Genomic DNA, 16245 nt, shown 5'->3' with positions numbered 1-16245 from the left:
GTTCTTAACAGTACAACAAATTAATTCCCACCTTTTAACCTGAATTAAAGAGGTGTGAGCAAGGTTTTTTTTAAGTAAGAAAGATTTGAAGTCCTCACACATATTCATAAAATCACACTTTTTTGTTGGATATCTTTAAGTGGTTGAACAGAAGCAAGGAGAATTGAAAATGGTAATATGCTTTCACTCTGCTGGTCTCTTTCTGGGCTACTTGGTTTATATCACACTGTCATCAGTTCTATGAAGTCCAAGCAGGTTCCATGGCTGTTTTTCCAGGATTTTTTCAGCATGTTTCTTAAAAATTAGCTTTCTAAGTTACCCTATCAGGGAAAGGAAACCTTACACTCCAGTTGCTCTAGATGTCCAGGACCATTGTCATGCCACAGAGGCAAACCAGTACTGAAAGTGATATTTTGTCAAATTTTGTTTCAATTGTCCTTTGGCCTTAGCTCTCCAAAACAGTACATTTATGTAAAATTGCTAAATCAAATCACATATATTTAATAGCCCTAAATATCCACCGATCTAGACCAAGACTAAAATATCATCTTATAATTTGGACATGTGTTTTTTGCACTAATCTTATTAATCTGCTGGATCTTTGCCATAGTCCGCATCAACATTCAGAGTTCTTCAGTCTTTTCCTGCTGTCCATGTTCCTCCACCCTCTTGTCTGATTAACAGGTCTTAAAAATCTCCAGATTCCCTTTATGTGACTGGAGAAAACCTGTGAAATTATTAGCACCAACAGTGAGATGATGAGGTGCTTAATTTCCACCCATACAAGCTCAGACTTGGAAATTTATTTTTTTTTTATGCGAAGTTGCCTCTTTTTTATGTTAAGTTCTCTTTGTCCAACAGTCATCCTCATGAATAACTGATTGTTTAATTTTAATAGCTGACAACCATTGGTTCTACCACTTACAAGAATTTATATAACTTCTTGGGAGCTTTAGCTAGTACAGAAACCCAAGAAAGGACAGAGAGCAAACAAGCCATATATTCAAAGACATTTTGGACTGTTGTAGACAGACATGTTGTATGTATATAAGTACTGCAAAGCTAAAGATCCAGACGGCTGGCTTTGAATAAAAGCTGTGTCTTAAGGCTTTTGTGTATCCCTTCTTCAAATTGTAGTATATGTGAACAATTAAATATTAATTGAAAATCCACTAAGTCAAAGTAGAAGGTAAACTGACATGCTGAAGATGTGCAAAAGAGGTACCTGAATGAAACAAAGTTAACCAAGCAGTAAAAGACACTTGGGCATCTTTTTCTCATGTAAATTCCAATGCAGGTCATTGGCAGCAAATATTCCTATGTTCCTTTGCTATGCATTGATTACTGTATATCTGGATGAACAAACCAAATTACTTTGCAGTGAAGACTGGAGATTCAGGCAGTAGTTAGTAGCACATGAAGTTTGCTTGAGCACAATTATTCTTCTAAATGCAATGGGATGGTTTGCTGTGGAACTTTGCTTAGTGAGCCTTTTCCCTTACAGAAATCTGTACACATATGGTGTGTTGTAACCACAGATAATTTGTCAGACAGCTATTTTAGCATTAACTGTCGATTAACATTACTTTTTTTTACTTGTTTTGTTTTGGTTTGTGTTTCTTTTGTTTTGTTTTTTGTTATTGCAACAGTGCAGGTGTTGGAAGGACTGGAGTATTCATAACCCTGAGCATTGTGTTAGAAAGAATGAGATATGAAGGTGTTGTAGATATCTTCCAGACTGTCAAAATGTTAAGGACACAGCGGCCAGCCATGGTACAGACAGAGGTAAGCAAAACAGTACCTATTAGAAAATGGTGATTGAAAAGGATGGGTATTTCCACACCCAGAAAATGCACAGAGACTTTGTTTTCTGGCAGATATGTGTTGTAAAAAAATAAGGAGGCATATAGTTGCTGAATGTGGATCCACTGATTTTGTGGTTTTGGGAGCAGAGTACTGTTCATTAATTCAGACTGTCACTGTATGTATATGGTTTTCTTGACTTTGAGTCACCAAGCAAGTGAATGTTTGGCCTGATAATCATAATGCTAAATTGAGTGAACACTGAACACTGATGTTCAGGGAAACCATAGTGTAAATAATTTCTGTGCTAGCAGAAGTGCCATAGAGAAGTAAGAAAGGGATAAGCAGTATCAACTGATTTCCTGGGCCTGGATGCTTGGAACTGTGTCATATCATAAAGAATGCTTACGCGTTTTCAGTTGTGCTTAATTCCTTCCTAAACAGAAGACTTCTAGTTAAGCCAGAGAAATAGGTTAGGAAAACCAAGCAAAAGGGCAAGAGAAGGGAAACATTTTAGGTCATACAATTATTTAGGGTAATTTGACTGACACTGGACTTTAAATAACAGTCTGTGAAATTTAAAATGGTACTCCAGAGTTTTTCATTTTCCACAAGAATATTGAACTTGTTCAATAAAAGCTGGGTAGTCTTATTCTTAAGAAGACAACTATATAAAAACTTACATGAAGAATAAAGATACTTGGTTTTGATCTTTTCAGTTAGCTAAGTAAATTACTGTGACCAAAATGAAAAGTTAATACCACTTCTTTTCCATTACCATCATTCTTCTGGGTACTCAAAACAATAAAAATTACTTCTGTCTGTCATTTTGGTTCAAAACCTAAGTACAGTATACAGAAAAACTGTTTATTGGATCCTACCTGACAAATACAGAGTTCAGCTATGCAATATATTCTCCATCTTCTTATTTGGACTTATTTCTATATGCTGCTCTTATCTTCCCTGCTGAAAGTAGAAGTGTTGTGTACTCATTTCTTTAAGGATTCTATGAAAAACAAATCTTACTCAGTCGTATAAAGTTCCAGGAAATCTAATCCTTATTCAGTAAAGCACTTGAATTTATTGTGGGCCACAATTACACTTAAAATTGATGCATATGTCTAATTCATTCTCCCACTGTTCCAACAAAAAGCAGAAAATAACTTTTAGTGATCACATGACAACATTGAAGCAAATACCTGATTAATTTCTTCCTCTCCAAAATAATTTTAGTTGCTATCTCAACAAGTATAACCCATGTGGTGTTACAGCACTATCAGATAAATAAACAGACTTTTGTGATAGTTTGGATGGCTTTCAGAAGCAATTTAATTTATTTTTTTATCTTTTTTTTTACATTTAAACCCTGAGTAGCTGTAGCAAATGAGTACACAGGCATGACATTTTAGTATAACCGCAAAACTAGATAAATGTGCAAAAGGACGTATTTGTGGGGCTAAGAATAAGTTTAAAAGCCAAATTTCAGATTCACCAGAGGTATAAGCAAATCTCTCACCACTCTAAACTTTTCTGTGTTTCCAGGTGTAGGTTGAAATGCAATCTCTTTCATGTTAATATGGTGCGTTATCTGAGTATTTCTCTCTTAGACCCTTTTCTTGGCACAGGCTAAGATATCTCCACATCTTCATCAAATTCTATATTACTGAAAGGCTGGGATTCCCTTTGCTTCCTTAACGTGTTTTTTAACCTGTTGGCTTTACATACATGATTCCGCATTAAGGCTCTAACGGATTGTGTCAGTGTGTTGTATTTGCTATAGAGTTAATTGGATATTTTGCAACTTATTTTCAAACACATGGGAAGCATCTTAGCATCCTCCCATAAGAAGAAAGCTTTATGCTAATGTTATATTAATCCAGAATAATAAACAGTCAATAGGTGAGTATATACTCTCTGCACAAAGATAAGCTGCATTCTGTGGAAAATGTTATTGTATTAAACAATTGTTCGTCTTTATCTGTTGTAAGTCAGACTGGTTTTCTGTTGATGTCCGCAAGAGCATGTTGCTCTTTGTGTTACATTTGTCTGCAGCTGCAAAGTATTCACTCTTAGTTGAAACAAAATAGAAACCAACCAATAAGCTGGCTTTTTGATGGTTTTTTTTTCTGTCTTTCTTTCTGCAGGATCAATACCAATTCTGCTATCGAGCCGCACTGGAATATCTGGGCAGCTTTGATCACTATGCAACTTAAAAACCCATCATGGATTTTTATTGCAGGCCCTTTAAGATCCAGAGAGCCGCTTCTGAGCCATACAGTGTGCTTTAGAAGTACTTCTTAACTTTTAGCTAAGGAGCAATTTTTGGGGATATATAAAATAAAATAATTAAAAAAAATAAACAAAACAAACAAACAAAAAAACAAACAGACAGAAATAATGGGGATATGTAGAAAAAAAAAACAACAGAAAGAAGCCCAACCTATTCCATGTGGACCAAGAATTCACAGTTTAATAATCTAACCATAATAAAAGAACCCTGACCACTGAGGCACCTGGAGAATCTCATTTACAGATAACTCAGGTGTTCAACATTGGTTGAAGTTAAAGGGAAGAGGAAATTAATCAGAAAGAATCGTCATCTTGTTCAGGATTGCATGCTTCTGCAAGGAGGAATTTTAAGAGAACTGCAATTCAGTGCAAGATGTTTGTTAAAAGGTTGGGTCTTGGCTTATTTAACAAAGCAGACTCTTTACTTCAACAACACCCCTTCCTGTCATACTGCTTATCATAACACTTTAGGGAAAAGGGGAATGTTTAAAAAGAAAGTCCTTGATTTAGTTTTTTAGTATTGTAAAGATACTGCTGACCTGTGCTTCATTTTTAACTGTGTAAACTTTTTTCTTTTTTTAATAAGAGTTTATCATTCAATTAAGTGAATTAATGAAAAGGTTGCATAACTGTTAATCTTTTTGTTTAAAAACTGTAGATTTTTTTAAGATGTAGAACTGTTATCTGTAATATTGTGCTGTAGAAATGTTAAATAATTTGAAAATTTGCACATTTTTGTGCAGTCCTATATTTATCTACAGTACCACAAGTCTTCTTAGATATTACCTTTACAGTTTTGTTTGTTTTATTTTCCTTTAAGAAAATATTCATTGTAATCAGTTACATCAAAATGGGGCTTTTTGTTTTCTTTTGGAATCAACAGGGAGGCGCAAAGTATAAAGATGCTGCAAACACACACATACATGCACACATATGCACATGCACAACCACACCCTCTCTCTTTATATATATATATATATATATATATATGTATGTATTGCTGTCTACCATTGTCTAACTCTCTGTGTAGTTACAGAGATACAGATCGGTAGGTAATCACACACACATAAACATATAAACTCTTCCATACCTGGATTTATCAAAGCATAGGGATTTTTTTTTTCCTGCAGACTACAATACTATTAAATAATTTGATCATCTCTGCATTTCCAAGGTCCATGAACTTCTGTTTCAGCAAGAAGTGAGGAATGCACATCACTGATATTTGAATGTCATCTCTATCCCAAATAATACTTCTGTCCACATTGCCACTTGAACACACACACACACATGCACACACACATGCACACGCACACAGAGTATGTGATTTAGGCTTCCAGTGAAGTTAAATATTTGTAACACTATAGTGCAATAAGAAATCATATTATTAAATGTAGGAGGTGTGCATGTGGGAAAGGTCAGTGCATATCCCTTTAGGAGAGGAGAATGTTGTAATATACTAGGTATTAAGATGTTTTAAAATTGTATTCAATAGTATACTGTCTATAGTGTGCGCTATATAATTTACATTTCTAGTATATAACAGGGCAAAGCCAAACACACGTTGCTCTGTGAAATCAAATGTTTTGTGGCATACAGCATTGTTTGGGGATGCTGGGGTTTATTTTAATTTTACATTTAGAGTGCCTTATATTTGATGCCTATTTTGAATAGCATTTCTTTAAGTTAGCCTTCATTTGTATTTAGTTCAGTTTGTTCATATCTCTGTTATTCTTTCAAACATTTAATACATGTATAAGACAATTTTGAAAAATATGCATTTCCAGTTTCTAATCAAGTATGGATGATAATAAATGATAACTCAAAACACATAGGTAGTCAAAGCCCTTTATCTTTCCATATTTCCAATAACAGAACAACCCACAAGTTAAAAATCTGTTTCTCGATGACTTTTTCAAACCCACTGTGTCACTGTTTATAGTGTTATTGTTGCAGAAATGTAGCAGTAAACTAGTAGTATTTGACATTAGCATTGCTCGTGCATTTATTTTTTGGGGGGGAGGGGGCAAGTCTTACTCATTCACTTGTGTCAACAGATTGCTAAAGTCAAGCCATTGCTTTCAGTGGGAGTGTTCATTTAAGGCTAGCAAGACTGAGACCACAGGATGTATTCGAGAATGACACTAGATTTTTTTCCAGGAACAAAGAAAGAAAATTCTGTAAACAGCACAAAGTATTTTTTAATAGGATGCTATTTACATTCACCCTGGTTTCCATCATGCCTTCTACCGTTGTCAATACATAAATATCAAAGGAATTTTTGATTTGAGGTATCAAATAGGAGCATTGGTATGGCATGTCAGTGTGACCTCAACTTTTTTCTTCCTCTTCCACTTTTCCCACTACTAATAAAAAGAAAAATATGAAAGACCAAACTTCAGCAAGCATTGTATTTGAGCACTTTTGTAAAGAAAAAAACACACACACACAAAAAATAGAAACAAAATTTTATATATGTGTATATATATATATATATATATATATATATATAAAAATAGATTTATTATAGAAGGCTACCTCAGAATGAGATTCTATAACATATATCTGAACCAGAGAAGAATGTGCACTTTGTTTCTTTTACTTCTTCTTTCTTGATTTCTATTTTTAAATAATTATTGAAGTGCCAGGTTTTTTGGTATGGTCATGTTCTTCCAATTCAAGTGTAGGGGAACAGAAAACCACAATAATCAAAAAAGCATTGTTTTGGAAACACAGCCTAGGGAAGAATTATTTATCTGCAAATGTAATCTAATACTCTTGTATATCTTATGCTTGGTGAGGGTGTTTGCTCTTTGTAATCCCTTTTACTCAAAGTTAAAAAAAAAAAAAAAAAAAGAAGAGACAATTTGTGAGGAAATCTAAATATTTGTACAGCTAAATATTCCTTTTAATCTTCATGTTTCTTCAGATAACTGTTAGCATCATTGATGTGCATTCCACTTTCTGTATTCCTATATATATAGTCATTTTACAGCTAATTTAAATTGTGAGCATCTTTGTCTACATACATCATACATTTCCAAGCTTAAAATTGGTTTCATCAGCATAACCAGTACGGTGCTATTATTCATGTCTATATGTGTAATTATGTCTAATTTTGTAATTAGTTGCAATGGGGAAAAACCTCACAAAATATATATAAAAAATATATACATATTAAAAAAATTAATTTGCTTGAGTTTTTAGGTAGTGGAGAGGATGGCTGGGGGAAGGAGTGGCCCTCTAGGGAAATTTGCACTTTCTATAGATACCTTTGTACTATGCACTGCCCTATTGATTCTACACCAAATAATGTTATAACTTGAAAACATCTGTAAGAAACTGCTTATAAAATCCACTTACATGTATTTAAATGACACAGAACATGTAAAAAGGAAAAAAAAAATGTTTGCAATTACGAAAAAAAATCAACACACAACTGATGTTTTTTCCTTTAAATCTCTCCTTCTTTTCTTATTTTTAAAATTTTCTTACTTTCTTTTTCTTTTTTTTTTTGAGGGGATGTTGGGGTTTTTTGTTGTTGTTTTTGTTTGTTTGTTTGTTTTTGTGGGGTTTTTTTGTTGTTGTTGTTTTTCTTTCTTTTTGTGCCACAGATATCAGAAGGCTGCAGGTCTCATCATAACCATCCGTTATGTGGCTTTGCCATTCAAGCTTGGAGTGTATTTACAAAGATAATTAAAAAAATGTGTTCTTTGCTCTTGTTTTGGATGCATAGACTGAAAAATTAAAAAATTTACCTTGTAAAATGGCTTGTTAAAAAAGATACAATTACCTCTAATTAGTAGTATATGTAAATGTTTTACAGAATGAAAAGCGTGCTTTTTATTTTCTTACTTCGTTACATTGGTGGCGAAAGAAAGTCTGTATGAAAATCAGTTCTTTGCTGACACAATTTCCATTTGTTACAAATGAATTCTAATAAAATGTCAGTGTTATGCAGCCCTGGTCTTCTTTCTTAAACAGTATTTTTTAAATAAAAAGTTGTTTGGTCCCTCTTGATGATAAAGGATTTTGATTGGAACTAGAAAGAATTCATTAATCTTCTTAACTAGCAGCTAAACAGTGTAAACAGCATTCTTAGGTTAGCAAATAGGTATCATTTCAGCAGCAAATTCTGAGCCAGCATAGGCAAATTCTTTTCGCATAAATTCTATAGCTTCATGACTTTACATGAAATTATCACATTTTACATACCTCCAAAGTTGCCTCCCGCTGTGCTTTAGAAATGTATTATTACCCTTACATAACAGACTTCTGTCCATTCATAGGTGCAATAGAAAAAGGGCAACATAAGCACATATTTGGGGGAAATTGTAAATTTTTCACTCCTACGGATCTGTCAGGTTCTGGAGTGAATCCAACATCACTGGTCGGAACTCAGTTTCTGAAGTTCTAGTAAGCAGTCGTTACAAATTTTTTACTCATTTCTGCTCTGCACTGCATATGCAGCAAGTGCAAACATGGGTCTGTGAAGCTGTTATCCAAAAACTGTGTGTTTTCCAACACTCTGATAAAGTTTTAGAGGAACATTCCAAATGTATTGAAGCAAGCTGCAAGGGGCATAACGTAGCAATATAGTCAAGGGAAACATAAAAGAGTCTTGCTCTGCCTGTTTTGAAAGAAGGCACGTTCTGTCTCCAAAGTTGCTCTGTTACTAAGAGAACAGTCTATTAGCAATTAGTATTAAGTACGTTAGTAAAGAATTCTCTGTGCTGGAAGAATGTGCAAAGACATTAACATTAGACTGGTTTCTAAGAACTTGTATTGTTCTTAGACTAGTTTCCAAGTTAAGATGGTGATAGTGTAAATGTGAAGCATTGGTATTCTTATAGTTACTAATGTTTTTCCACTGACTTTTGTGGATTTTGCAATTACTGCTTTGCAGGCTGCCTTTGGCTTGAACCTTTTTTGCATAGTCCGTGCAAGGTGGTTTAAAGCTTTGTTATGTAAAGTTTTTGAATTTTCCTGTTCTGTGCATCTAGCAAGGGCCAAAATAAAGTGTGAAAATGAATACTGACAAAAATATTTGGCTATGTATGAGTTAATATATTTTAAGTTAATGGGTTTTAACAAGACTAGTTCTAATTTGTGCTTACTTCACACAGGTAAAAGCCAACACTTTTATGCCATGTGTTTTGAGATTGTTAAAGTTAAGAAATGCTTTTGAGATGTGAAATTAACACATTTCAAAGCAAACAACTACAGACTTTGAAATACAGTAAGTTTTTCATCTTTTCAATATTATACAATCATTTGGATCAGATTTCCAGAATCTTTGGTGGTTTTTCACTCTGTAATCTCTCAAAATTAGACAATCAGTCCTGATTCTAGAGCAAGAGAGTATTTCTGTCTGTGGTTTGCATTTCCTTTTCCACTGCCTGCTTCTCCCAGTCTCTGTGAGCTTAGGACAAAAGTAAGCCACTGGTAAAGTACTGAAAAGTATTGATAAGGAATATACAAAAAAAAAATAGTTCACTAACTAGAGTGTCTAGCACAGGTCAGTAACCAACTGATCAGTACTTAATGAAACCTATAGAACAGTGTAGTCATCACTTATCAGGAAAGGGACAGAAAGATATTAATAGGGATTGCCGAGTCCTTTTTGTTTCAGATATAAACTTTTTTTTTTTTTTCCTTAACCAGCTTTAAAAGCAGAATTATCTTTAATTACTTTGAAATTTTGAGGAAAATAATTAGCAAATTTGCTGATGTGTAGGACAATCTACCAGTGACAAATTCCTTCCATAAAACTTAACATTAAAAAAAATATATCTTGTCTCTGGAACTTCTGAATTCTATTAAGTAGCCTTGCATTTTGAAACATTAAAATTGAACATCTTCAGACAATCAAACTTCAACAATAATGCTGGAACAAATTGGCAAAAATGCCCACAGAAGGTACCAAATGGTATCAACATTGCTTACACTATCAAAGAATATCTTTAAAGTATGAAACAATGGTGCTTTCTTCATTCTGTCATTTTACATGGGGAAATGAAACACTGAGGGGCATGAGGCTACATACCTGCAGCAATTATTACTTTTCTATTATTATTTTATCTTATTTTGCTTTGTTATGTTTAATTTTTATTCTGTTTTATTTTGTTTATTTTATTTTATTCTGCTTTCTTTTTAATGAAGCAACATTAATGCTGTGCTCTGGACTACAACTATGTGGAAAGTCATATAATTAAAAAAACTGAAGAATTTGAATAATCATAGAACCACAGAATGGTTTGGGTTGGAGGGGACCTTCAAGATCATCCAGTTCCAACCCCCTACATGGCCAGGGATACCTCCCACTAGACCCAGCTTGTCAAAGCCTGACCAACCTGGCCTTGAACACATCCAGGGATGGGGCATTCAAAGCTTCGTGGGCAACCTGTTTCAGAGTCTCACCACCCTCACAGTGAAGAATTTCTTCCTAACGTCTAACCTAAATCTACCCTCTTCCACCTTAAAAGCCATTACACCTTGTGTAGTTGTACTGATATTCAAGAGAGAGTATTTTCTCTATATACTATTCTGTGTGTTTTAAAGAAGCTGGTTCGGTCCTCCAGTTGTGCTTATGAAGGGATAAAGAGATAGATCCTAAAGATAGTAGGATAAATAATATATTCCCATCACTAATGCAATGAGTCAAGTTGGGAGGAAACATCTGCCAACTTGCTTTCAAAGAAAAGCAGAATGGTAACCTGCAAATGAGACTCTGTAGTGAATAGAGATAATTTTGCATCTTGACTATAAATAGGATGCTTTTGAACCCAGAATGCATACAGCTTGCTTCTGTCAGCAGAAGTCTTTATTATTGTAGCAGGAACAAGCAAACAGCCTTTCTTTGCCAATAAAAGCAGTTTGTTATATATTCAACAGCCTTGTTGGATCCTGAATGTAAATCTTTTAAGTCAAAACTGCCTGGAAATGCTTTTATTTCAAAAAAAACCAAAACCAAGATAAATTTTCCTTATTGAAAAAAATAATTTGAAGATACATGAGGATTACTGTAGTTCTGATCTTCAAGAATCCAGTTTGCTCTTGAAATCTGGCAGGGTCTAGAGGACTTGAATGAAATCAGTTCTGCTGTAGTAGACACATTAGAAACACACAGCAAGTTCTCATCCATACAGCAAAATAAAACAAATGTGATCTAGAGGCTGCAGGAATAATTTCTGAGTTTGTGAGGAAAATCAGTGGCAGTACTGACTCTAGAAAAAAGCCAACCAGCTAGCATAACAGCGCATCTTGTTCAGACTCAGTGGTAACTCCAAGTAAGCACACCACAGCTTGTGTGGCTCGTCCCAGAGAATTGTGATGGAGTTAAATCCAGAGCTGTTCCTCATGGTTCAGTGTTGAGCCCAGTTCTCTTTAATATCTTTATCAATGACCTGGGCAACAGGATGGAGAACACCATCACTATGGTGACACCACATTGGGTGAGAGTGCTGATAGGTAGGAGAGTGCTCAAAGGTAGGAAGGCTCTGAAGAGTGATATGGACAGGGGATAGGCCAAGGCCAATGGTATGGTGTTCAGCAAGACCAAGTGCTACAGGACTGGGGAAGAGTGGCTGAAGAGCTGCCCAGCAGAGAAGAACCTTTGGGTTCTGGTTGACAGCTGACTGAATATGAGCCAGCAGTATGCCCAAGTGGCCAAGAAGGCCAAGAGCATCCTGGCTAATAGGAGGAACAGTGTAGCCAGCAGGACTAGGGAAATTATTTTCCCCCTGTACTTGGCACTTGTGAAGCTGCACCTTGAATACTGTGTTTAGTTTTGGTCCTTCACTACAAGAAGGATATTGAGGTGCTGGAGCATATACAAAGAAGGGTAACAAAGCTGGTGGAGGGTCTGGAGAACAAATCCTGTGAGTAACATCTGAGGGAACTAGGTTTGTTTAGTCTGGAGAAAAGGCTGAAGGGAGACATTGCCGCTCTCGACAACTACCTGAAAAGAGGTTGTAGCAAGGTGGGGTTTGGACTTCTCTGCCAACCAGTAAGTGATAGGATGACAGGACATAGACTCAAGTTGTGCCAGGGTGGTTTAGATTGGTTATTAGGAAAATGTTGTCAGACACTGAAATAGGCTGCCAAGGGAAGGAGTGGATTCACAATCTCAGAAGGTATTTAAAGGATGTGTAGTTGTGGTGCTTAGGGTCATGGTTTAGCGGTAGACTTGGTGGTGCTAGGCTAATGGTTGGACTTGATGATCTTAAAGGTCTTTTCCAACCTAAACAGTTCTACCATTCTACAATGTTAAGTACTCAGTAACCTATTGAACACTTAACAGGGAAAACAGCCATCTTTCCCTGGCAACAATGTATTTCAGTTCTGTACACATAAAATGCTTATCAAGTTTATACAATAAGTCCACACTTTCAAAGAATACTTTGCAAACATTTTGCACAATCATGCCTTCTGTTTGAACTCCTTTTATTCCATTTCCTCTGCAATATTTTGCTATTCCCTTTTCATCAAGTGCTTATACTTGTATTTTTCTTTTTTACAGCTTAATCCCCAACATTTGTAGAGAACTGATATCCAGTTTACAGAACCATGCAGAAAACTGGAATAAAAGAGTAAGACCCAAGCCTACATACTCAGCCTAGAGGGAACAATATGTTCTTAATCATTGTAGAATATGGCTGCAGTGTAGCTTTTATGTAATGAATAGGCAACAGAACAGCCTTTCAGCGTGGTGACCTAGAGGTCTCTCTTGGATAATGACGAGGAAAATGTAGACTTCTATTAAGATCTAATACAGATATGGGACATAACATAGTAATCCAAGTGGTATTTTTGGGGTGGTTTGAGTTTCATTAGTGGTCTTTTGGGTTCTTGAGGGTTTTTCTGTTATTTTGTTGTTTGTATCTTTGGATTTTTTGCCTCTTTTTGCAAAAAGCAAGGGTTTTTTTAACTGAAAAACTGTATCAATATAGAGTGTTTAATTTTAGTGTACTGGTTTTGGATGGAATGCAGTTTATCTTCTCCATAGCAGCTTATGGTGCTATGCTTTAGATTTATGACCAAAAAACTGTTGCTAACATACGGATGTTTAAGTTACATCTGAGCAGTGCTTACACTGTGTCAAGGCCATTTTTGTTTTTCTTTTGCCCTACCAACAAGTAGTCGAGGGCACACTAAAAGCTGGGGTGGGACACAGCTGAGACAGCTGACAAAAGAGAAATCCTGCATAACCTGACTTGGGTAGGGCAACCCAGGGAGATTCAGATTGGACTCATTGCTTTCTAAACTCCTAAGAAAAGAGCCCAGGTGTGTCTGGATCCAGCCTTAGTCTCAGACCTGGCCCTTCCAGGGAGGGTGATTAAATTGTCACAGTCCGAGGAAATGCTCAACTGTCTAATACCCCTTGATCAGATTAAGGTAAAATGACATTCAAGGTCTGTATTTTAACTAGGTTTAATTAAAATTATAAAAGGAATACAGATCTTAGGCTGCACGATCATAAAAGCTGACATGTAGGTCATGACAGTACAATACATACATGTTTAAGCTGTACAACCTGAGAAAAATAATTGTGGTTAGGCCTTGCATTACTTAATGATGTCAGGGAGAGAGAGAGAGAGTAGGAGAAGAAAAGTTTATAGATAGATAGTAGAAAATCACCAGTCTCAGATCCATTGTTGGGCCAGCCAGCAGGGGAGAGTTGGTGTCAGTGAGGCTCCCCTGTTTTATAGGCCTGCTTTCCTTGTTTTGCAAGGATGAGCAAGCGTGTTTGAGTCATAAGCCTAAGCAGCTGGAGTGGACCTCCGACCCCTGAAGGCCTTGGTCATTGCCCTTATCTCAGTCGTTGTACATGCAGCTACACAGTGGCTGCTGAATCACTTAGAGATTCCCATGAGTCAAGAAGGTTTATTGAGGCTACTTCTGAACCAAAAATCTGACCTGACCAAACCTGTTCTCCATGGCAGAGATGGAGGATCACATAAACACAAGGCTTCACTCACTGACAGACTTCTCAGTCTCCTCCATGTTTTCTCTGTGTACCTCACAGTCCATAATAGCTCTTTATCTAACAGTCCTGTGATATGCTGAACTATTATTCATGTGTTATGCCTGCAAACTGTGCAATATTTGCCTACCTATGTACATAACAATCTGTTTACACAGTGTTTTTAAGTCAACATTTAAATTTCTCCAAGACTATGAAATGTAAATGCAGCTATAACTTATACTGGAATTCCTGCAGAATAATTCTCAAAGTAGCTATTCCCCTGCTCTAATTTACATTCTGTCAAATACTGTACATTTGTCCACATTAAATTTAATAGAGCCAGCTGCACCTTGGAGTGGGAGAAGGAGTACAGATTTTGGCAAGCAGCAGAGATCCCCACTGGCAAACAGGTTCTTGAGCAGTCTGGAGTAGCTCTCCTATCCTTCTTCCTCCCTAAGGAAGGAGGGGAGGTAAAGAGGTCGGGAGTGAAGCTGAGCCTAGGAAAGAAGAGGCAAGGAAATGTGTTACATTAATTTGTATTTGTTTCTCTCGATCCAAAACTATTTTAACTGGCAATAAAATAAATAAAAATTTCCCCAGGTTGAATCTGCTTTGATGATGATGGTAACTGGCAAGTGATGTCCCTGTATTTGCCTTGACCCATGAGCTTTTTCATCTTATTTTCTCCTCCTGCCCAGTTGGAGAAGGAAGAGAAGTCAGAGGGCAGCTAGGTCAGTGTCTGACAGCTGGCCAAGACCAACCCACCACACAGGTAAATGCGGAATATTTAGGGGAAGGTATTGCCTCTCTTTCAAAAGTACACTGTGTCTTCTGTCCTGTAGATTTTGTATCAAGCACAAAAAGGCAAAGATCACATGGTATGAAGAACAGTACTACCATAAAGTACACCACCTTCCGTTCTCCCACAAGGCAGAAAGAGATTTAGGCTTTTATTTAAAACTATTGGGTTACAATAATCTGAGAAACCTAGTTAACCTAAAGAAGTAGAAGAAGCACAAGACTGATACATTTTCATGCAGTCTCTTGCAAAAATTAATGCCTTTTCATCTGGAACACCTGCTGCACTGCACTGTGGTGGGAGCTGCAAATATCTGAAGGAAGACAGAAGCCCAGAAGTGTCCTGACAGTAAGTGAATGAGAAGCTGTTATTAAATCCCACTGAGATATTTAAAGTGTGCCTGGAAGAAAAGGGATCTATACAGCTAAGGGATGATCCATATAGGAATGGCAGCATCTTGGTGCTTCAGTACACAGCGATTACAACCTCTTGACAGCTTGTAAGAGGTATGTTTCATATGTTGCTTCTACAGCCCAGGTACTGTATTGTAAAACTGTTATGCGCTAGGGCACAGATTAATCTTTCATCACCCTTTTGCACTTTATGCAGGATACTGCTGAAGGCTACTGTCAACTCATTCATTAAGTATCCATATACACATATTGTTACTCATGGGACCAATTCATTTAAGCCACTCAGTTGGCTAAAACTGCATGAAATGAATATTCAATTAAATTTGTTTTGGATCTCATTCAGATATTTAAATAAGCTAAACCTTTAGCTTGTTCATTTGTGAAATAAGCTCTTTTATATGAGTGTAAAATGGCTTTTCACAATGGGTAAACACAGATCCCTGATCCACACATGTGTAACAACTAGAAGTAACATAATCAAGGAATTTGAGAAGCTAGGAGAAGTATCTACAGTGAACTGTTGCTCCATAGGGACTTTCACTCTTCCAAAACCACATTAGGCCAGATATGCTTGTCTTACATGTCTGTGCTTGAAGATAATGAAAATGCAGCATTGAAACATGGAATAGTAGTTCAATCTCTTTTCTGAAACTCTGGAATATAATCTGTTATCACAGGCTGACATTTTTCTATTTTTCAGAGGGCTTTTTTTTTATAGCTAACTTCAAGTACTTATATAATACTTTTTAAGGCACTAGCCTCTTTAAAATTAGATAGTCCCAGATTTCTTAAATTAGGTTCCTAGCTTAAGTTGGATATGAACAAAATGATCTGAAAAATGTTGGCTATATAGACTGAAATAAACATATGAAGTATTGGGCTGGTACTAGTTTTTTGATAAATAAAATTAAGGGCATGGTTACATGGTCGAACAAAGGAAGATTATCTATCAAGATATGGCTTTATGGTATTAG

The 16245-nt window shown here is 36.0% G+C and overlaps 1 protein-coding gene across 1 annotated transcript in view; it reads left to right on the top strand.

Moving 5' to 3' along the window:
- PTPRD (protein tyrosine phosphatase, receptor type, D) overlaps positions 1-4168 on the top strand; it is a 300216-nt gene extending 296048 nt beyond the window's left edge. Inside the window, exons 36-37 of the mRNA XM_010001485.1 lie at positions 1650-1785; positions 3948-4168. Of these exons, the coding sequence (XP_009999787.1) occupies positions 1650-1785; positions 3948-4016 (205 nt within the window). The 3' untranslated portion in view covers positions 4017-4168. The remainder of the gene's footprint in view (positions 1-1649; positions 1786-3947) is intronic.
- The last annotated feature ends 12077 nt before the right edge of the window (positions 4169-16245 follow it).

This window comes from Chaetura pelagica, unplaced genomic scaffold (genome assembly GCF_000747805.2).
Source record: "Chaetura pelagica isolate M959 unplaced genomic scaffold, ChaPel_1.0 scaffold327, whole genome shotgun sequence".
NCBI classification, from domain to species: Eukaryota; Metazoa; Chordata; class Aves; order Apodiformes; family Apodidae; genus Chaetura; species Chaetura pelagica.
Note: the sequence above shows the minus strand (reverse complement) of the source record. Positions and strands in the feature narration are given on the sequence as shown.